The sequence below is a fragment of the Pseudorasbora parva genome, chromosome 15 (genome assembly GCF_024679245.1).
Source record: "Pseudorasbora parva isolate DD20220531a chromosome 15, ASM2467924v1, whole genome shotgun sequence".
Classification (NCBI taxonomy): domain Eukaryota; kingdom Metazoa; phylum Chordata; class Actinopteri; order Cypriniformes; family Gobionidae; genus Pseudorasbora; species Pseudorasbora parva.
In genome coordinates, this window is record NC_090186.1 from 41404724 (window position 1) to 41428081 (window position 23358).

The following is a 23358-nucleotide window of genomic DNA, read 5'->3' on the forward strand; positions in this document are numbered from 1 at the left end:
GAGACATTAAACTCATTAGTCGTTGTTGTTACATATTATATGGTGGAGAAATATCGGGCAAGTTTCAAACGTTTGTGTATGTGTGAATGATATTCATATTCTATTCATTGTGTATTTTTGAGGTATTAATAACCTGCACGCGCGTTTTTGTTTCGTTTTGTTTTGGTGTTGTTTTGTGAATTGAACGGTACGCGCAAGGCGAACCCAAGCATAAACAGATGCTGAGAAATGTTGAAGTAGCCGGATTATATTAATAAAAATATGAACGGTACGAAAATCCGCGTGATCTCCGAAACCCCCTGCAGCCGTAGGCGCAATAGGTTTTATCCGCGTGATTTCCAAACAAATGTATTGTAGGAAACCCATACATTTGACTCGAGCAATATATTATGTGTTCCATCAAAATAATGAGATTTTGATGATGTCTGTAGACACGTACGTTGCGTTATCCCGCTTGATCTGAACTACAAAAAGTTTCTATCTGTGCGGAAGATTGGGACAGGACGAGACTCTCCTGTACAATATAAGGGGCCTCAGAATAATTATTATATCGTTAAGATAAACGATAACTCCTGGTTTAAGTCTGGCTTAGCTAACCAAAGACCTGAGACCTAAAACATTTGAATCAGAGATGCTGAAAACCGTCAGCCATATTGATAAATGTCTATTGGAGTCCATGTAAAATGCGTGAATAGGCAGAAGATAAATTCCTGTTTGTCACCCGTTTCGTTGCTCGTGCACATAAAGTGCAGTCATTTTTAAATGATCTGCAAAAGCCAGTAAAGTGCAAAACGCCAGGGCGACTCAGAAATTGCAACGCCGCTTGCAAACCGCCAGAGGGCGACTCAAGAAATTGCAACGCCGCTTGCAAACCGCCAGAGGGCGACTCAAGAATTGCAACGCCGCTTGCAAACCGCCAGAGGGCGACTCTAGAACCAGACAAAGCCATCTGGTGAGCATTTCCGCCTAACTAACTCTAGTCTAGGGCGGGCGCAATAGCGCCATCGTGTGGATAAATTCGGATAGTTTCACTCTCCGTTATGTGATTCTGCCTTAACAAAATAAGTTTGAGCCTATAAATTGTTTATTGCTTACTGTTGTACACAGTTTCATTTATACAATTTTTCTAGCAACAACCAAATCTCCTTTCTCGCTGATTAAACACCCTTATTCGAATTTGAAGTTTAAAAAGAAACATAACTTCCTCTAACTCAAAGTGAAATTAGGTTTAAGTCACACAGTCCAATTGGAAGGAAGGACGCCACCGTGTGGTTATACCCTGTTAAGTCAGCACAACACTAAATCCCTACTCCCTGTCTGATTAATTCTGTTATTTGGATAACTCCCACTTAGAGATTAATCGTTATAGGATAAGATTTTTGATTGGCTTTCTTTTATTTGATTTTTCCTTACAGGCTTATTTAAATTTCATTTAAACTTGCTTTGAATTTAATTTGAATTAAGTTGAGCTTCTAATTTTTTTTTTTTTTTTTATTTTTATTTATAATTTTATTTTTATTTTTAATTTTCAATTTTCAATTTTAATTTTTAATTTTAATTAATTTTTTTATTAAAAATTATTATTATTATTTATTTTATTTTTTTTTAATTATTATTATTATTATTTTTTTTTTTATTTTTTTTTCCTCTCTGCAAAAGTTTTTCTTTTCCCCTACCAGTGGGAATAAAGCTCAGTCTGGTAATTACAAACAGTATCAAAAGGGGCTTTTTGTTTTATCACTACTTGACAGAAACTTTTGCCTTTTTGCTAAATTGCTCTTGATATTTAAACTTCCACTTCCTTCTCACCTACAATCAAAAGGCCTTTGGTCCGGTGAACAGGGGAGCTTTTAATTCATTTTAATTCCACCTGTTTACCCTCTTTGTGTATCCATTGTAGGGCTCACGCGTCCGAGGTGCATTGAGAATCGTCACAGGCTGGTCTCCGGAGGGGGGGTGGCCTGACCGACGTAACCGGCACCGGCTGTGTGTGAGTCTCGGTTTCTTGTATCTCTGTCCGCGGCTGTGGCACGCAGTGGCGACATCAGCAATTCGACACTCCAAAGAAGTCAACCAGTTCAGCTCACGCACGCAAGGCAATCTCTGGGACTAATCCCTAAACCGGGGCCTGAGCGGGGCCACTCTTGAAAAAGAGGGTTCTGGGGACGTTCCGATTTTGCTGCGCGGGCTGGCGGTTGATGGACTGGTGTGTCGGGTTGTGTTTAAAGTCATAAGCTGTTTGAGTGGGCGCAACGCGACACAGAGTGGCAGGGGACCGGGGACACGGCAGTGGGTGTTTGGAAGCGTTTGAAAGGCCAACCACACCGCTGGGTTTCCACTTGAGCGACCTCAATTCACCCCGGATGAGCTAAATGGGATAACCCATAGTACAAGCCGAATTTTAGTATATCTTGAGCATTAAGCCTATTAGTTTTCCCTAACACTCCCGGCGCGCACGCTGACATTCCTTTCATTACAGACCAATTCATCTTGTGTTTGTTTCCACTGTGCTCTTTCCTATCCTCACTGTTGGACTATCACGATTGTGTTTCTTTCAGTTCACCAAGAGACCCCAAGGAGAATTAGATAGTCCCGGGACAACCGAACAGCAGTTCACCAAGTGACCCCCCAGGGCTACCGCCCACCTAATTGTCTGAATTGTCTAATTATCTAACTGGCTAGATCAGTTAGCCAAAATTCCCAGCTATCCGTACGATAGCTCATTAGCTTAGAACAAGCTTGCATTGGCTCTCTCTCTGTGTGTGTGTGTGTGCTGTGTTTCTTTCGTCCGCAGTAATGTTCCGTGCACCCAGTTCCGCCGTCCCGTGGGACCGCCTAACGACATGGCTGGAAGCGCTAACGGCCACCAGTCAAGGAAGTCTGGAGCAGCCGAGCCAGGAGCAACTGGACACCGAGCTAGACCAGCTGATGACACACGACCCCACGCACAGCTACTCCAACAAGGAAGTGGCCAAGATCCTCGGAAGCCTCGCCCACGTCCTCATCGCACAGGCACGTCTAAGCGAAGGGAGCTACGACAACCTGGAACAGGAGGCAGCAACGCTAAAGCTTCAAGCCAAGGAGGCCCGGAGAGACCAAGCCCTCACCCAGCTTCGTCTAGATCAGCTTCTAGACACAGAGAAAGACGACGAAACAGACAAAGAACAAAGAAAAGAAATAGAAAGACTTCAAAAGACCCTGAAGGAGCTCCGTCGTGACACCGACCGACGAATACAGTCAGAGAAAGACGCCAGGAAACACCTCGACGAAAAGCTTCGGCGTGGCGAATCCCTCCTGGAAAGAGCCCATGATGAACTTAAAGACAGAGACATTAAAGCTAAAGTCTATGCAAAACATTTGCAGTCGGCACAAGCCGAGATCGACGAGCTCATCCAGCAAAGACACGAGCTCAAAGATGAACTTGACATGGTGCAAAGAGAACTGAGACAATCATATATAGTGCAACGTTACCGGAAGGGGGAAACACACAACACACAGTTTCCCCTGACCAGTTACTCCGCACATTTTAGCCATGAAGCTACGAAGGGGAATGACAGCCCCCTGTTTAAAAGAGCACCCGCCAGTCTCCACGAATCCCCGTCAGCAGCAAAGGAAAGGACGCCCTTCCAGGAAGTCAAGGTCAACAGCCACGAAGCTTCAAAGAACCTTGACAAGCTGGCCAGAAATATTCCTACCTTCAGCCCGGACCCGGCAGGAGGACACGACGTCCACGCATACTTAAAAGACATAGACTTTTACTTGCAAACTGTCGCTCACGCGAACAACTGGGACAGACTGTACCTGCTCAGGGCCACGTCTAATCGTGACGTACGCAGCTTTCTGGATCGACAACCAGAGGCCATCAAAGCGGACTACTGGCATCTACGACAAGCTCTAATTCGTGAGTACTCCGACCCCGAGTCAGACCAGGGGTTCATCACTGCCATGGACCTCAAGCAAGCTCGACGTGAGACCTCACAGAACTTTTATAACAGACTGCGACGTGCCTACTTCGGGACACGCAACGACCCAGGCATGGAGGAGGACATCAACTTCAAAACTCTTTTCCTCCGAAACCTGCACCCTACCATCAGTTACCACCTGGGGGTGCTGGCGTGCCCGCGCAGCATGGGCACACAACAGTTAAGAGACTTGGCTCACAAAGCTTACGTCAAACAGAAAACCATTTCTGAAAAGACTGTAAAACAGCCCACCATCTGCCCTGTCTCTGTGCACCACCCAGAGCTAACCCTAGAGGGCGCCAAACAGAACCACAGTTACCGACCCGTCAACAGAGAGTCCACACCACTCCAAGCCAGCAGAGGGCAGCGTGGTCATAATGGCGACCGTCCACGGTACCAGAGCGATCGCTCTGAAGGATCCTGGGACCCGCCTCGCCCAAAAAGCCAGCGAAGAGGCCACTCTCGACGGGACAATGGTAGGCCCAGACCTGAACCCACGTCTGGCAAAGAAAGTGTAGCTGCTTCTGAAGTTACAGAGCTCATAAAGATCCTGAAAGAGCTCCTCCGACAGAAACCTCACAAGGAAGACAAGAAGGACGGACCAGGTACAGCACGACTAGACATGATACCTGAAATCAACCTTTCCGCCCTTCCTGCAACTGAATCATCCACCCTGAACACTGTTCCCCAACCACGGACTAGTGTACTAACTGTTGCACCCCCACACGTCAGCGGCACACACTCACTACAGCTGACAGCAACAGCCTCTAATCAAGACAGCATCATGGGACAGCCCAGCGTACCAGAAAGCGCTGCTTTGATTGTTTGCACGCATAATGAGACACTTGACACATATCCAGACGGCTTATCAAGCAACACACAGGTCCCCACACCAAGATTCCTGGGAAACCTAATCGAGAAGGGGATGGCTCGAAAACTCTATCTGACTATCACTATGGAAAGGGAATTTAAGCTCGAAGCCCTAGTTGACACTGGCTCCGACCTCACGCTTATATCCGCCCAACTGTTTGAAAGACTCAGATTTGAAGCACAGAGGAAAAATCGCACCCTTAACCTTCACACTTGTAAGCTAAATGTGCAGTCGTATAGCCAAAACGACATCCAGCTCAAGCACGTAGCTTCCATCCACCTGACAATTGGACCTATGAGGCTGATACACCCAGTCTATATCTCCCCTATGAACACTTATCCGTTTCTCATCGGAAAAGACCTGCTGGACCGCTTCGAACCCGTACTGGACTTCAAACAGCTGAAAGTCTGGGCTCAAGTGCGTGACCCTCTGCCCCTTCAGACACACACACCGTCTGAGCAAGACTGTCAAGTCACAGAGGTCACGGGAACTCCCACAGAGCCAAACTGCCAGGTCACAAAGGCCACGGGACCCCCTGCGGCACACTGTGACAACACAGCCTCAGCCCCAAAGCCAAGTTCAAGTTCGCTACTTTGCACATTTCAGCTATCCAAAGACTCTGATGCCGTCTGCCCCCAGGTCATGAATGACCTACAGCTGAATGACATTATCACAACGAACAGTATCCCTGCACTGTGGGCAGACAACTCAACCAAAAGTCTACCACTGTGCAATACAATCAGTAAAAACACACCACACGGCGACATGTGGGCACCCCCGCACCCCACATCCAGCCCCATTGTTGCAGTGCTAACTAACAGCAAGCGATCGACACCGGCTACAATGCCGGCCTTGCAGCTGCTACCGCTAACTCCGCAAATTTCCAACAACGATATTGCGGATATGCAAACCTCTGACACTGCAATAAAGACAATTCTTGACCACCTCTCAGACCCCTCCAACCACCCTATCACTGACTCTGAGCTCATTGATGACTCTAGCCACAAGCATCTACATAACTCCAGACACATGATGCGTATTATGGACAACATTCTCTGGTGTGCACCCGATGGCAACACAGCGCCACAGCTTGTAGTGCCACGGTCGCAAAGGGGGGTGATGCTAATGTACGCCCACAACACACCATGTGCTGGACACCACGGCACCAGAGCCACGTATGACACACTGAAACAGGTGGCATATGGGCCTGGGATGCATCAAGATGCAGCAGAGTATGTTAGAGAAGGGCTAGTTCGCTGCCAGTTCCAACCAGCAAACCCGAGCCACAGAGCCCCACTGCAACACAGAGGGACCACTTTCCCATGGTCAAACCTACAAATCGACCGGATAGAACCCCTGCCCAGGTCCACAAAAGGCAAAAAGTACTTTCTCACAGTGGTGTGCCAGTTTACCAAGTGGTTGGAGTGTCAACCAGCACCCAACGACACCGCCCAGACCACGGCATACCACCTGATGAATCACATCTTTTTCCTGTCAAGATTGCCACTGAGAATCAACTCAGACAGAGGCATCCACTTCACTACCGAGGCCATGCAACAGATCTGGAAATGCCTAAGAAACGCGGCCGTGATCATGCTCCTGTGCCTCCAGACAATCAGAGGCCAGCCACCACCAGACATCATCACACCGGGTCCAACCTCGGGCATCGCACTGAGAGAGCAACCTGGACTGCTGATCACCAACTGCAAATGAAACCTCAAAAGAAAGACGTACTCTCCTGAACTTCACATCAGCAGCGCAAGCTCCTCCAGCCCTGCACACAAACGCAAAGGGGGGGAGGAGCCCAAGCCCTCTGCCTAACCTTACACCAGCTTCAAGAACCTTCTCCTCCAACACCAGTTAGTCACCTTGTAGGCAATACTGCCAAGCCCCACACTATGTCATGCATGTGATTTGAGAAAGAAGGCCTTTAACGAACACAAGGCCGCCTCTGAAGGGATTCTCAAAACCCCAATGACTTTGAACTTTGAAACAGAGAAACCAAAGTGGATCACCAGAAGGCACCCAGCCTGGCCACAATGCGAGGCACCCTCTGAAAAGTTCCTAGTCAGCATAGGACATAAAAGTGTCAAGATGCAGTCCATCTTCCTAGGCAGGAGACCTAAAGGACTGACTGGCCATTGCGAGGAACATGGTTCCACCCAGGGCTGCAGAAAGCCCACAGCACACCTGCACCACACAAACAGACTTCTGGATGACAGGTGACGCACCCTCAGGGCACCTGCTGCCTCGACACCTGCTGCACAAGCACAGAGACCTGAACTGGGCTACTGTCTGCCTTATCTGCCGTGGAACGACCATAACTTCCGGAGACACAAACAACTGGAGCCTAACATGGCTATGGTGTGTCTGATCTTCCTGAATCTTTGATATCGCTCGTTGTTGTCCATAGGAGGGACAACAACTAGCGAAAGGGGGGATTATGTAGCGACTCAGGCGAATCAAACACACAATCGCCAGTTACATTTAACAAATATGTTTTGAAAGTTGTGCTCACTAGCATACCTTCCCCCCCAACACAACAGAGGGAGATTCTTCAGTCACCCTGGAAACCATCTGATAAGATCTTTTTATGGCCGGAAAGAATGTGGCCACAGAGCTTTTGACACAGAGACACAGAGCTTTTGCCTCAAATTATAGACAAACCATCTATAAATGAACATGCACCCCAGGACAGTATATGTAAACACATAATTGTTTTGTAAAATGTTTCTTCTGTATGGTATTTTGCATCATTTTGTCTGTGTCTTAACAAAGTACTAGTTCAGATAACCTCATATATGTCATGTCTCCTATCAAATTAATGCTCACTTCACGACTTACACTTCCAGGTATATCACTTATTCAGAAAATGCAGTGTGTGTTTGTTGCATTAATTATAGTATGAAGACTCAGAGACCCACTGAGTCGAACCTTCAAACAAAGAGCAATAAAGTCTGCTGAGGAATTTCCCGCCGGGAAATCCCAACACTCTCATTGGTTAAGTCTAACCCTGGAGGGTGGGACTACGGCCAGACCATAAAAGGAGGACCTCGGATGCCCTCCTTCTCTCTTACACTCCCCTCTCTCTCTTCTCTCTCTGGCTGAACCAACACGTCTTTGTGGCTGGCCCTTGAGCCAGGCCACCAATGCAGGCCCTCCAAGCAGGCCTCATCTCTTCCAAAAATCTTCTCTTCTACAATCCGATCTTCAAGAACACGAAGCATCGCTAAAGCAAACAGCCGCTTCCCTCCCAACCTCGGAAAGGACCGCCGGACCGCCGGACCGCCGGACGCGCAGACACACATGCACACAAGCGAGAAGCCAAAACGAAACCAAAAAGAATGCAAGTATTCTATTTCTTACTGCTGTAAAGAGGGTGTGTTATTCTCCCGTTGGGATAAATTAACTCCGTGAAGGTCGTATTTGGTTGAACTGAAGGAAAGCTGTTTCTTACCCTCCCCCACTCTCTTTGTCTCTCTCTCTCCCTCTCTCTTTGTCTCTCTCTCTCTCTTTTATCTCTCTCTAACTTCAGTCTATTCATTATTCTCTTTTATGTATTCTTTCGTTAATATCTATACTTCTACTCTCTTGATGCATATTTAGTATGTACTTTCTGTGTGAATTGTAATGTTATTTTTAGTCTGTGTTTATTAAACCTTCAAAAGACATTTAATGAGTTGAATCTGTTATTCTGCCACATACACAAAGTCAATGAAACTTGCGATCTAAACGTTACCTAACTGCTTATGCTACTATGTTAGTAAAGTAAACTGTATGACCATTTGAAATATTGAACTTATCCTGATCAGTAAAGTTAATGTTTCTTATGCGCTCGTAAAGCAGTAATCCCTTATTGAGAATTGATTTGAAAAGTCTAACTAATTTGCAGGACAAACTTAGTAGGATAATTTCAAGCAATTCCATAAAGGGTTACTTGTATTTAATTAAACAATTTTCCCTATCGGAAAATTTTAATACGTAATGAACAACTGGCAAATCATATTCATAAATTCATGAATATTAAATATTAAATCCCTTTTGAGTTAATTATTCCCCGAGACATTAAACTCATTAGTCGTTGTTGTTACAGGCTTTAAATTCTGGATATTCGGCAGCGGTGCCACAATGGAGTGAATGGTTTCGTTCGCATCTTTCTCTGCCACCATTACTGAACTACTAGCGCATGACAACGCCATCGTTCTCAGCAAATTCCTTTGTTCGCTGATTGGACCGGTAAAAATTTGTGCAGAGAAAACCTAAGAAAACACAGCAGTCCCAGACGTAGCACTGAAGGAAAATTAAAATTGAGCGGAAGTACGTAGGAGGGCAGATCCATGCACCTTTCAAATCAAAGTTTCACTTGAAAATTCAGTTTCTTGCCATTTCTTTGTGATATTTAATCCCAATTTAAGTGAAATGTGAAACATTTTCCTAAGTTAACCCAACAATTTTTTGTGTATATTATGGAAGTTTAATTCATTGTGAATGCAGTTTCATGTACAAGAAGTCAAAGGTAAATCTGCCACTCACTGGGTCCGTCATCAGGGCTCTCCATGTCGTCGGCAGGAAGTTTCCACTGGCAGCAGGAAATACACTCATGAGCTGCTCCAGAGGTTTGAACTGCAGACGAAGAATTATAATAGTGTAAATCAATAGTTAACACATCAGAAACACAAGAACAACATTGCAACACAGTCAAAACAAATCACACATTACAGAGTTTGTGTGTCCATGAAATGCGTTTTCAAATTACCGGTTTGGTCCCTTTCTCGAAATCGCTGAACATGCCCTTGATGTCTTTGAAGTCGGAGGCAAACGGAGCATAATGAAAGGGAAAATACCACTTCCAGGATGCGCAGCCCTGTAACAAAACAAAAAAACACGCACACAAAGACAAGTTAAATACATCTTCAGTTATTTCAATCAGAAATGCTCGATTTTGAAAGACCTTCAATCCAAGTCATTTTAAGACCTCTTCCATTAGCCAGTCACACTTACACTTTCAATGAGAGACCTTGATACACCATCACATTTACAGCTCAATTAACACTCCAGAGGGCATTTAGACCAGACAGTTTAAGAGAGAGCCAAAAGGGCTTCAACAAAAGACACACACATACACTCATAAAAACACCACAATTGTGGATTTAGTCCTTTCAGATCATTAACATGCTAGCGTACTCTTAAACATTTAAAAATATATTTTTAATTATTCTAAAATGCACAATCCCCCAAACATTATCCAAATACAACCATAAAAATACATTAGAGTAAAGAAGGACAATTGTCATAGACTTCTACATTTTTTTTCTACTGAGGTTTACAGTCAGTTTGAAATCCAGTTATTTCAAGTGGTACATTACAATTAATCTGTTTTAAAGATTCAATGATTCATTTGGGTCATCACACGGTTTATTAAATCCACGTGTGGAAGTTTACATTCTGTAAACACCACATGTAGGTACATATTGTTTATTACTTGAATTTTATTTATTTGTATAGTGCTTTTCACAAAACAGTTTGAAAAAAAAAAAGTTATAGAAAATGTTATTGTTTATAATATCTTTGTGCCTAAGTAGCTTTTAACAGATTAGAGTAGATGATAATGTATCTTACATTTTGCCAAAATGTAAATAATCAAGCAGTTGGGATTTGCTATGACGTATCTACTTAATGTGTAGATCAATTTGGATGTACTATAAATCTATATATACACCCAACACACACACACAAAAAAGAGACTCCAAGTTCAGAAATCATTGTTAAGTGGTCTTTTTTATTTTATTTTACAGAGCTGTGTATATAAACAAAATTATATATATATATATATATATATATATATATATATATATATATATATATATATATAAAAAACTAACTTTCACGTTAATACATAATTTAACATTACAGATGGTTCGGATTAAAGGAAAGAGAAAGCATTTAGAAATCTCTATGGCGCTCTAGTGACGTCAGTGGCGGCTTCCTGCTTTATAGAGTCAACCCATCTATTAATTTCCTGCATTAGAAATTGACATTCTTTCAAGTGGCAAAGTGCAAAAAGGGGCAAGAAATAGAAAATTGTACTGCAATAGAAATTATACTCGTGACCCCTCAAATGAAAAAAACAGACACCCTAATGTGGTTAAATAAAAGCCATGTGGAGATCTGCCCCTGAATATCTACCCTTTGGCAGCGTCGGTGTCTGTGTGTGCGCGCACAGACTCAAATCAGAATGTGTGGCAGAAGGGAGCAAATGCATCGCACATCAGCGAGACTCCATAACGAATCTGTTCAGCGGTTCCCGTGGGACGGCTCTTATCCGCCGAGCACATGGAGCGAGTGCAGGCCGCGCATATATATAGAGCTCCAATTACTGTGGACAAATCCCTGCACACGAAACTCTAATCAAGCAGAGATCTACTGGAGAGAACGGAGCTCTAATGACTGAATTTAAAGCTAAAGATCAAGACCCTGCATTAAAACTCAACTACATAACACTAACTGGCTCAAAGAGCAGCACAAAGCTGTTTGATCTTAGATCTGACGAACAAACAGATAAAGCAGAGGATATTCTGTAACATTTCCTGGATATATTTTAAAACATGATAAGGAGAAGAGTCAAATGAAAAACAAAAACAAGTGTGTAATGATTTTATTTCCATTTTTTTACAATCAAATTGGCCATTTTTTTTTCAAATTGTATTTGTTGTTTATTTGTTCTATAACTTTCCAAACTGATGTCAATTTCAAATGTCTACATATTTTGTTTTGGAGGAAACTAAAAATTAAATCATGATCCAAACTAAGATTGTATAAGCATGAGAACAACTACAATGAGCAGTTGTATTTAATCTAAATCAGATAGTATAATTTCAAAATTCAAAGCAATAACAATGGTCTGACTTTAGATTTGTGGAATTATGCTACATAAGACACACCTGCACAGAACAAAACCTGCAGACAGACTGAATGAAACTACAAATTCACTCAGTTTTTTTTAGGTACTGCTGTGCAGCAGAGCTTATAAACACTAGTTTATATGGAGGAAAGAGGAAAAGAAATTGCCATCGAAACTTTTCTGAAAACATTTATTTAAACCCCCACACACGATTTAATAATATTTTTCTTCAAATATTTCAGGCATTAGCTTGTCACCTGGCATGACGGTTTTCTTTGCTATTGCAAATGAGAGCAAAAGGATAGTTAACCCAAAAATTGCAATTGTCCCTCCTTTGACAGCTACACAACTACCACTATGACACTTCAGAAAGTTCACATGGATTAGTTTTACAATCTCTTAATTAAGTTTTTGGTTTAGTACAAATCTTTTAAAGCAACTCGATAGCTTAATATAAAGAATGGATTTAAACGTGCTGCATAACACGAGAATGAGACTCATTGGTTCTTGCTGAAGCTCAAACGTTCTCACACATTAATCGAAAATTATTTAGCTTTTGTTAACAACTGATGTGTGTAGGAATGACATGAGGGCATGTAATTATTCTGCGTTTTAGGCAGGTTTTTGAGCCTGTAAGTTACGACTTCATTATTTGGGAATATTTTGGTATTAATGTATTATTGCACTCAATGGAAACTAGCTAACGCTAGAAAAGCTGCTGATAATGAATAACATTTGCTGATAAATAACTTAAGAGCAATACCTTTTTTTAATAAACGATTTGGTTTTTAATGTATGACTTCCATAAACACCGCATCCATAGGGGCTGCCATTGTTGTTGTGACATTGGCTATGTGACGTCAGAACTCGTAACTGGGAGTACATCGAGCTAATACAAGTTTATGGATGGGAAGTCACAGGTTTAATGGCCTTTCCAGTGAACTTTCACAGGTATAAGGTTGGAAAAAATGGGTAACGTGTTGCCTGGAACTTGGCATAAATTACAGAAGTAAAATTTCCGACTTTAAAGTTGTAAACAAAATATCTTCATAGAACAATCTTTACTAAATATCCTAATGATTTTTGGCATGAAAGAAATGACATTGACCATACAATGTATTGCCACAAATATACTCATTAAATATACCAGACTTATGACTGTTTTTGTGGTCCAGGGTCACTAATGGAAGAAAATGAAAATAGCAGTAGTAACTGGACAACTAAAGACCTTTAAACCTTCAGCTTCAGGTGTGTGTCCCAGTGTCTTACCTGATAGTAGTACCTGAGTACCCAGCACAGGCCCTCCACGTATGACTTGACCACTTTCTTACGAAACTCATCATCCGTCACATCCACATCAAATTTGGTTTTGTAGTAGCGCTGTTTCCAGCCATCCTCCCATAACCTGTGAAAAAAAATAAAAAAAATATATAACGTCACAGATACATACACCTCACAGTTTGTTTTCTCTGAAGAAAGGCCTGCATACATTAAACCCAAACCAGCCTCTCCTGTGCCAAATCAAGCAGGCTCCCTTTTATGCATATGCACGCCTATGAGAATTTCCCACTTTGACGGGCTCCATTAAGGGGCGATGGGAAACTTGTTTTCTACCTTAGCGCTGGTCAGGATATTTTGACATGCTCTGGAAATGCAGCTCACATAATCAAGGAGGAGCTGCATCTGTCTAGTGTAACCTCTACAGCATCCCACAGGGGACACGGAAAACCTCCATGAATACCAATTGAACCCAATCGATTTAGAGTGCGTTGGAAAGCTAATCACTGAAACATTTGCCGTATTAATCACTGGCTGTATGGACACGCATCAAAGAGACTCACAGAGATCTGTGTAGGGATGTGCAACTGGTCAGTTATTTTGTGCAAGTCAATTAATCTTTATTTCTACAACGCTTTATAAAATGTTTCAAATCAGCTTCCCAGTAATAAGCATGAAAATAACGATCAATGATGAAAACTTCAAAATTAGGCAAATTCAAATTCTGCAGCTTTAAAAAGACATGTCTATTTAACAACTAGTCAAAAAAGTAATCTTAAGGAAGGCTGATATAATTAAGCTAGCTTCAGGCTCATCAGACCAGACCAGGAACGGTTTAATTGGACTTCACCTATGATACGTTCTTGTATTCAAAAACAGAAAGAGAGCAACGAAACAGTGCAGTGTGGAGATGCATGCTAGAAAGATTGACTATTTTAAATTAATAATAAACTAAAAAACACTTAGAGTTAAAATACAGTAATACTGTGACGTATTCGAATTTAAAATAACTGGTTTCTGTTGTAATATTCACTGCCATTAAAAAGTTTGATCAGTAAGATTTTTAATGTTTTTAGAAGTCTCTTATGCTCACCAAGGCTGCATTTATTTTTTTTGCAAATACAAAATAACCCCAGTAATATTGTAAAATATTAATCAAATATAAAATAAATCTTTTCTATTTGAATATATTTAAAAATGTAATTTATTCCTGTGATCAAAGCTGAATTTTCAGCATCATTACTCCAGTCTTTAGTGTCACATGATCCTTCAGAAATCATTCTAATATGAGGATTTGCTGCTCAAGAAACATTTAGGATTCTTTGATGAATAATAACTGACTAAACGAATACATTTTATCTAACTGCATGATTTGTATAATCTTAGAACTGGTAATATGGACCTTACAATTTATCAGAGGTGACTTCAAGAGAAAACACATTTTCTGTAAAGCTGCTTTGAAACCACATGCCTTTTGAAAAGCCCAGAGTTGTGTCGTTACCTGACATTATCTTCTGGTTCTGGTTCACTATCGCTGTCTTCAGCTTTACGTTTCACACCCCGAGCATCCATGTCGTCACTGGCTCCAGCGCCACTCTGAGGGGGAAGGACAGGGATACTGTTATACACTAAATCAATGACAGTCACATTCTGAGGTTGTTTGTCAAAAGCAGAAGTATAAAGCGCTTTCAGAAATGTTGCACAAAGAGCAGGAGGGAGAGAAAGAGATACATACCTTCCCATTTTTGATCATGGCTCTCAAGGACTGAGCTGCTTCCTGAAAAATACAGAAACAGCTGATTCAACCAAGGTGACAAAAGCATGAAACTCCAAACAAATGACAAGTTATTAAAAAACAGCAATACAGTGAAGCAGTCGAGTTCTGTAAGTGAATGATTAACAATGTATGAATCTTTCACTACAAACATACAAATAAATGAGCTTTGATGTAGGGCTGTGCAACAACAAAATGATAATTAAAAATTGCAACAATTTTACTTGATAAAACGAAAACAAGTGTTTATACGTTTATGTGTCAAGAGGAATGAAACAGTGCTACTCGTTTGTACCGAATGCCACATCCTTTATCCGCTCGGCTCGACTTCGAGCTTACTAGAGCAGCTCTTGGTCACGCAACCACTAAACAGAGCAGTGACATCAAGCAAGAAACACTTGAATTCAGCTGAGAATATCAATATTGACTGATATGAAAAATTGTTATACAAGTTATGTGACAAACTTTTGCTTAAACAACCTCAAAGTAGGGTTGTGATATGACCAAAATAAATTAAGAAATCATATCTAATAGCCAGAATACCGCAAATAATGAGAAAATCTGAGGAATTTATGACATAAGGGCTCAAAAAAAGAACCTTTAGATACTTGTGCAAAAGTCTGGGTTTTATGTTTTTGAAAGTAGTCTCTTCAGCAAGGCTGCATTTATTTATCGCACTACAGTAAAAGCAGCAATATTGTGATATATTACAATTTAAAGTAACTTTACATTTTAAAATATACTCAAACAGAAATGTATCCCTGTGATCAAAGACAAACATGATTCTAATGCGCTAATCTTTTTTTTGAAATCATGATAATTTTATTCCTGAAAAGAAAAACAAAAACGGTGTTTATTTGAAATGGCAATCCTTTGTAACATTATCAATGTCTTTACTGTAACTTCTGATTAATTTAACAGACTCTTGGTGAATAAAAGTTCATTTCTTAAAGAACAACTCCGGTGAGAAATGACCCTATAGGGGTAATTAACAGATGGTTACCGAGTAGATCGTTCTCTGGGATGCGTTTTCATGAATATCGAATGTAAAGTGTTTTATCTTTAAAAACAGATTAGCTTATAACACTAGTCTATGGGGCACTGAGTAGTGAAATTAAATCGCTAGTTAATACCACAAACAAGGCTCGAAATAGCCTCACACTAACACGGTAGCATAATGAGGGTCCCTACATGCAAACCGAAGCATTGAGAACTTTGTAAGAGTACAAACAGTTTAATAAGAAGATACTTTATAAAGACAGTGCATTACGCGTTCACGGACAGGCGCCATCTTGGAAAACAGTCTTGACTCATCGAGCCACGAGCGCTCTGCTAAGTAATGAACTGTGACTTGGAATCTCATATGGTCTGTTGTTTCCGGAAGAAAACACGGAACGCGACAGAGAAAATAAATAAATAAAAATGTCCATGTTATTACATTTCACACACTTAATTCCTATCGACCAGCTCACTCAGAACAGCGCTCGTGGATCGATTCGTCGAGACTGTTTTCCAAGATGGCGCCTGTCCGTGAACGCGTAAGGCACTATGTTTATAAAGTATCTTCTTATTAAACTGTTTGTACTCTTACAAAGTTCTCAATGCTTCGGTTTGCATGTAGGGACCCTCATTATGCTGCCGTGTTAGTGTGAGGCTATTTTGAGCCTTGTTAGTGGTATTAACTAGATTTAATTGTACCACCCTGTGTCTACCCGTTGCCCCATAGACTAGTGTTATAAGCTAATCTGTTTTTAAAGATAAAACTCTTTACATTCGATTTTCATGAAAACGCATCCCAGAGAACGATCTACTCGGTAACCATCTGTTAATTACCCCTAGGTTCATTTCTCACCGGAGTTGTCCTTTAAAAACTATTTATAACCTCTTTTTTTTTGCATAATCTTGTATTTATCATATACTTACTTTGCCTTCAAAAGTTTAATATTTCTAAGAGCTTGTTGGTTTGATCCAAAGCTCAAAATGCTTTATAGATTTTTTTTTTTTTTATCACCAAGGCTGCGGTCATGTTAAGCTACTGTAGCCCATGAAAAACACAAAGACCAAAGTGTGACAGGAGACCTGATTGCGCTGGTTGCCCTGCATCCTCATTTCATATGCGGAATGTCTGGCGTTCTGCACTGCCATTGGTCTGTCTCTACCGCCCAGAGCCTGAGGGGCAAACTGACCACCAGGGAGATACGATGGACCCTGCTGCGCCTGGGAAGAGATCAGTGACATGTAGTTGATGATTTAGATACTTCTGGCAGTTTTACAAAATAACAACATCTAGGCCTTGACATTAACACCTACCAACCAGCCAAATTCAGGTGTATTTCAGCAGTGGCGTGTAATTCCCCACTCCTATATAATATATACGTTTTTCAATTGTAGCCTTTTAAAAAAGGCCTCTGAAATAAAATAAGTGCAGTGTAGTGTCAAAAATATTAACTTTTTTCTAAACAGATACTGAAATATCTGAAACACTTCTAATACTCATTTTCAGTAGAATAGAGACACGATACCAGTCGTGCTCTCTCTCTCCGACAGAGTTGACACACAAAGCCGCCTCCCCTCACTCATTTTGCTCTAAATGAATAACGTTGCCGTTAAAGAGGTTGAATTTCAGCATGGGACTGCACATCATTTTACTCATTCCCACAGATTTCGTGCTCACAAAGTGTGCGGACACAAAGCTGTGTCTCGTATTAAATAGTTCTTTTTCGCTGCTTAATTGCACTTAAAAAGGTCAAATACACACAAAATGTCAAAAAAACAATGTGTCTATAATGGATCTGTGCGTCAGATCTTAAAGCGACAGCAGCCTAATATCCATAATGCCAAGTTATATAAATATTTAAAAAAAATATCACTGTAATAGTGTCAAAAATGTGGCCAGTGAAACTGCTGAGTGGCTAGTTACTTTGGAAAAACACCAGACAGTGAGCAAGAAAGTTAATGTCAAGCTTTATAACTTAACCAGCAAATTACACACTTACATATTTCAGGCTATTCTAATAATTTATGTTTTGTTATATAGGTGCACAAATTGTTGGTAACATTTTACAACAAGGTTTAATTTGGTAACATTATATCACTACATTAGTTAACATGAACAGTACTCCTACAGCATTTATACATTTTAATCTCAGCATTTACTAAATAAATGATTAAAATCTGTGAAATACAAAAGATTAATAAACACTGTAATTTATAAAAGTTAGTTTATGTTAACTAATGCATTAACAAACGAGACCTCGTTACCTTTATTATCCAATCCTACTAATCACCACCATAAAAATCAGTTTTTGCATGATATAAATGCACATTCAATGTGAGTGAATGCATGAATTTGCAGGGTCAAGATACAAACTATTCAGCCGCCGTCAGCTGAATTAAATGACCTTGAGAATGGATTCAACTCACTGGCTTTCAAAGGAACTGTGGGTGTATGCATGTTAACATTTCAAAAGGAATTATTGCTAAACCTCTCAACATTTTTTTTTAATTGGTACAAAAGACAAACACATTTTCACTCACTTTCATACGTTTCTTCTTTTCCTTCATTCTCCGCTTAAAACTCTCCTGTAGGATATAAAAGCCTATGATGAGCTGATGAAGTGCACATTTCTGTATCAATCAGTGCAATGGGTCAGAGGTCACAAGTCCTCTGCTGCACAGTGTTGACAGCAAACAATTATTTATCGGTCTCACATCGTCGTCTTTGCGCTTTTTGAAGATGTTGTCCTCAGCCACCCCTACAGCTTGCATAATGAGCTCTACTCGCTCGAGATTGACAAAGCCGTTTTCTGTTAAGTAGCCCTAGAGAGACAACGATAGAAAGGGACAGACAGATAGAGAGAGAGCGATAGAGAGAGACAGAGCGAGATTTATACAGTTCTCCCTTCAATCAATTCCAGATGGGTTAAAAAAATAATAAAAATAAATAAAAATCAAGGTCACACCATTATATATAATATTAAACGAATGCAATTTCATGACATCAAGCTTGGGATATATGAACATGGAAATATTCACCCCAGTCTTATGAACGACATCTTTGTAGATGCCAACCAGACGATCGATGGCGCCCTCTCTGTTTCGAAGACAAACTAGAGTCAGAACTCACTGCAGGGCACAATGAAAATGACAAACGTAGCTACTGTGAGCGTACCTGATCTCAAGAGAAGGTAAGTGGGGCAAGAAGTCGTTTCCAACAAAGAAACACATGAACACCCAGTCATCGACACTCCGTTCAAAGTCAAATGGGAACGGCAGGCTGGCCATCGTTAACTCCCTCTCCAGATACTGTGGAACAAAAAAAAACCTTGGTTTTCTAAACATCCCAACCATTCACAATACCCAAGCTTTGGGTGCAGCAAATTTTATACATGCAATAACATCACATTTATTATAAAGTGCAAAAATCTAATTGAAAGTCGCCATGATATCAAATATGGACAATTCTAGAATATTGCAGTATTTGTTGAATTATGAATTATTTATCTGTGGATAAATTGTAAACTTTTTAAAATTTATGTGAATTGATTAAAATTTACGAGCTTTAATCAAAATATTTTCCCCTTCCTCTCTCAGTGATATCTCTTCAGTTTTCTGATGATACATATGTTTACTAGTGTGAAGGCAGGGCAACCTGTCACTCACGAGATCCACCAATACCAAACCACAACAAATAAACTCCCTGACAAAATCAAGTCCGGTCCTATATATTTTACACACAGAATAATATACTATTGCAGCTTCCGTTTAATGCTGGTTTAAAACTAGAAAGATAATCCAATAATCCAACACATTAAAACAATGTAAAAGCAGAACAAACCTCTCGTAACACAGCCAGTCGGATGAATATGAACTCCTGTTCTGATACTGGAATTGTGTCTGCAAATTCATCATGCTGAGAGAGAACACAAGACACAAGGTGACACAAAGTTGAGGTAAAGTTCTGACATATGGATGGAGAGGAGGAGTCTTTTACCTCGCCCTGTTTTTCTCGGGCCAATCCCTGACAGTCTTTGATCTCGTGGCCTATCTGACCACACAGGGCACAGGGTCTGGGTTTGTTGGGTTTAAACTCTTCTCTTATAATGGTAAAGTTGGATTCATGTGTCGCCAAACCCAACATTATCAAATCAGCTGGACAGAAAAATAAGGATAATTAGACAAATTATAAACTTCACTGAATTCTACTAAAATGTTTTACAACAAACAGTTTATCCTTCTCTTCAGTCTCAACAGTTTCAGAGAATGGCACATCAACATGCAGTAGATGTTCTTCATAAATGTTAATAATTGCAGCTTTCAGTCAGCTTCATATTTTGAAGCATCTTCTCTCCAGACTAATCAGATGCAATATAGGTTTCCTCATTCATCCACTTAGGTCATTAATACTACAGACAATGTTTTGCATCAAGTCCCTTTGTACATACTAATATCATCAGACAGATTTAATAAACCCCTCTCTGACTTCAATCATGTTCTGTAGCTTAAGTCAGCATGAAAAAGAACCGAATTGACTATTGCATTCTGACATTTCCGACTGAAATGCATTTTCTTTCCCTCGTTTGGTAGCATAATTTTATCCACTGAATGCATCATAAAAATGAGCACTGTACACTGGAATGGAGGCAGATTTGAATGCATGTGACATTTCAGTCAATGTCAGAATATGGTGGTAAATTTGGTTGCAACTTCCATTTCATGCAAACTTTAAACTACAGAACATGATTATGAGATCATGAGAGGGGTTGATGAGGATCAGATCAAATGAGGATCAACTGCTGCTTCAATATACCTGTATATATAGCCTAATTTGATTAAAATGTATCTATATTATTATAAATGATTATTTCCTGTTATGATTTTATTTAATCAATAGAACCACTGATTTTTTGTTCTTCCTTTAAGTTTTCTAAAGTTTGTATTTGGTTTCTGAGTGGTGACTGAGGGTCTGGCCTAGAGATGTGTTGCTAAACACTTGATAGCAACATGTCGTGTTTGGATTTTGGAGGCATCACAGACCCCAAACACTCAGGAGTGCAGGAACAGTTTGCTCAGACAAATCCATATTTCATTTTTGGAAGCCGGGCTTTCATTATTATATTTTATATTTCCTTTTACTGAAACACTAAAGAATCAAAATGAATATTTCCTGTACCCTTTACTGAGAGAAAGCATGTTATCAGTATGTTTGGGGAAACTTTCTGGTTAAAACTGGAGCTTAATCAGCTCCAAACATGTACATGTGCAATATTCTGTTACAGATCAGTGGACAATGGGCATCCTAGGAGATGGTTGGATTAGTTGTTCTGGGCAAGCTGGCGTCTGCTCCAGATCTGGAAGGTCACTATGGGCCTAATTCTTGGGTGAAAGCATCAACAAGTGATTTATTGACACGTGCATCTGATTAAATGACAATGTGTGGAAGTTTACCATGACTGTTCGACTGTTCAACTATTCTAAATTTCTCTTTAATTAATTGCACTCCTTACTCTGTCCTTATTTTTTACTACTGGTCCTGGGTCATAAACTGTTAACACCCATAACAGTACGTACAAAGGGACTTAACGCAAAACAGTGTAGTATTAATGCGCTAAGTGGACGCTATGACGTCAAGTCAAGCATATCACAAGACGACAAATTTAGTGCATGGACAATCGTTCTATTTTATGCAGACATTGCAATGACATATGGAAACCGGTATTTAAGGACTGACTTTCATAATTTTGCTCACTAAAGTCGAAACTAGATGGCCAAATTCACTTTAATACTGTTGAAAGAAGAAAAAAAAACCTTTACCATCTGCTCCACAGAGACAGTGATGTGTGTTTGGGTCGTGATTTGGCTGAGCTGGAAAAGAAAATTACACATTAGACAAGCTCTTTGCAAAAATCACATTTTAGACTTAATATTAAGACTTAACTAAAGCAGCTGTAGGATGGTTGTTTATTTAAAACAGAACACCAGAGGAAAAAGCTTCAACTAATATAATCATATCACAAATCAAAATTTCAAAAGACCTTAACAAATCTGAGTTCTCAGCTCTACCTCTCTGTCTCCTGATGAAATCCATAATTTTATGCTCTCCTTCACCAGGAACACTGGCGTCCGACAAGAAAACCTGCAGGACAAAGCATTTATTTATTGATTATACAGCAAAATAAAAAGTCAATGAAAGGTTTAATTGCAGTTCATTTGAGTCATCATATGACATACTGTGACATTGCGCCACCCAGGATCATTGGTCAGTCTGTCCGCGACGTAATAGCGTAAACATTTGGCCAAATTATCCATGAACTCTGTTCCCTAAACACAAAACAGGAAAACTACTAATTACATTTGACAATCAACATAAACTCATTGAGACGGAGAAATCCTTAAATTGTAAACAAAGTAACAGAGTGGAGGAAATGTAGATGTCAATAGAGATATCAGGATGACATGGTGTTTGGCCTGTACATAATCAAAGTACACAACTTTATTAAACCATCCAAAAAGGATGAGCACTTACAGGGGTAATGCAGTTACTGTCAAAACGTTCTTTAATTCCCTCAGGTGGGAGGTAACCACCTAAAAAGAGAAGACATTAAGCAAGGAAACCAGAGGTGTCACAAAACACTAAATCAAATATTAGTGCAACTGTTTTATTTATTTTTTATTTAACCTTTATCCAGGTAAACTGTAAAAATATTTACATTTAATAATTTAGCACACTTTTATCTAAAGCGACTTACAAAAGAGAGCAATAGTAGGAACTAAAAAAACAAGGGGCAACAGTGTGCAAGTGCAGTAAAAAGTCTCAGTTAATCTAGTGGAGTACACATACTTTATTGAATAAAATAAACAAACAGAAAAACTTATAGAATAGTTAAGTGCTAGTCTTTATTGGTCAGGTGCTGTTGGAAAAGGGGCAGCCTTAGGCCCCAAGATGTTTTTTTGAAAATGACTACAGACTCGGATGCTCGAATTGACAGCACACCAGGTGGGAACGGTCCAGGAAAAGGTCTGTGAGTGATTTCTTGCTTTGGGATGGCACCACGAGGCGTCGTTCACGTTCAGAACTCAAGCTTCTGGAGGGTGTATAAGAATGAACAAGCGAGTTTAGGTATATTGGTGCAGAGCCAGTGGTTGCCTTGTAGGCGAGCACCAGTGCCTTGAATTTGATGCGGACGCCTATTGGCAGCAAGTGCAAACTGATGAAGAGAGGCGTGACGTGCGCTCTGGAAATTCTGGATCAGTCGCAAGGGTTTGATAATGCGTGCCAGAAGGCCCGCTAGAAGAGCATTACAGTAGTCTAGTCTGGAGAGAACAAGAGCTTAGACCAGCAGTTGTGTAGCCTGTTATTTTAGGAAGGGTCTAATCTTCCTGATGTTGTATAACTCAAATCTGAGAGCCACCTCTCATTTACAAACATGACCTGGGCAACTTGAACATATTAGTGCAGGGATTCCCAAACTATATTTGAGCCAAAACCATTTGACTTAAATTTGTAAACGTAATTATTTAAAAAAATACCCCCTAAGATTTGAAGTTAATCCATAGTTTTCACATGACATCA

At 40.4% G+C, this 23358-nt stretch overlaps 1 protein-coding gene across 1 annotated transcript in view; it reads right to left on the bottom strand.

Annotated features, from left to right (window-relative positions):
* xrn2 (5'-3' exoribonuclease 2) overlaps positions 1 to 23358 on the bottom strand; it is a 42833-nt gene that overhangs the window by 16632 nt on the left and 2843 nt on the right. The window contains exons 5-20 of the mRNA XM_067418169.1: positions 22312 to 22370; positions 22017 to 22106; positions 21849 to 21921; positions 21600 to 21650; positions 19780 to 19937; positions 19624 to 19698; positions 18958 to 19091; positions 18822 to 18879; positions 18498 to 18605; positions 18324 to 18368; positions 16866 to 17003; positions 14748 to 14789; positions 14514 to 14608; positions 13004 to 13139; positions 9590 to 9697; positions 9367 to 9456 (exon numbers count right to left, since the gene is read on the bottom strand). Coding sequence (XP_067274270.1) covers positions 9367 to 9456; positions 9590 to 9697; positions 13004 to 13139; positions 14514 to 14608; positions 14748 to 14789; positions 16866 to 17003; positions 18324 to 18368; positions 18498 to 18605; positions 18822 to 18879; positions 18958 to 19091; positions 19624 to 19698; positions 19780 to 19937; positions 21600 to 21650; positions 21849 to 21921; positions 22017 to 22106; positions 22312 to 22370 — 1460 coding nt within the window. The remainder of the gene's footprint in view (positions 1 to 9366; positions 9457 to 9589; positions 9698 to 13003; positions 13140 to 14513; positions 14609 to 14747; positions 14790 to 16865; positions 17004 to 18323; positions 18369 to 18497; positions 18606 to 18821; positions 18880 to 18957; positions 19092 to 19623; positions 19699 to 19779; positions 19938 to 21599; positions 21651 to 21848; positions 21922 to 22016; positions 22107 to 22311; positions 22371 to 23358) is intronic.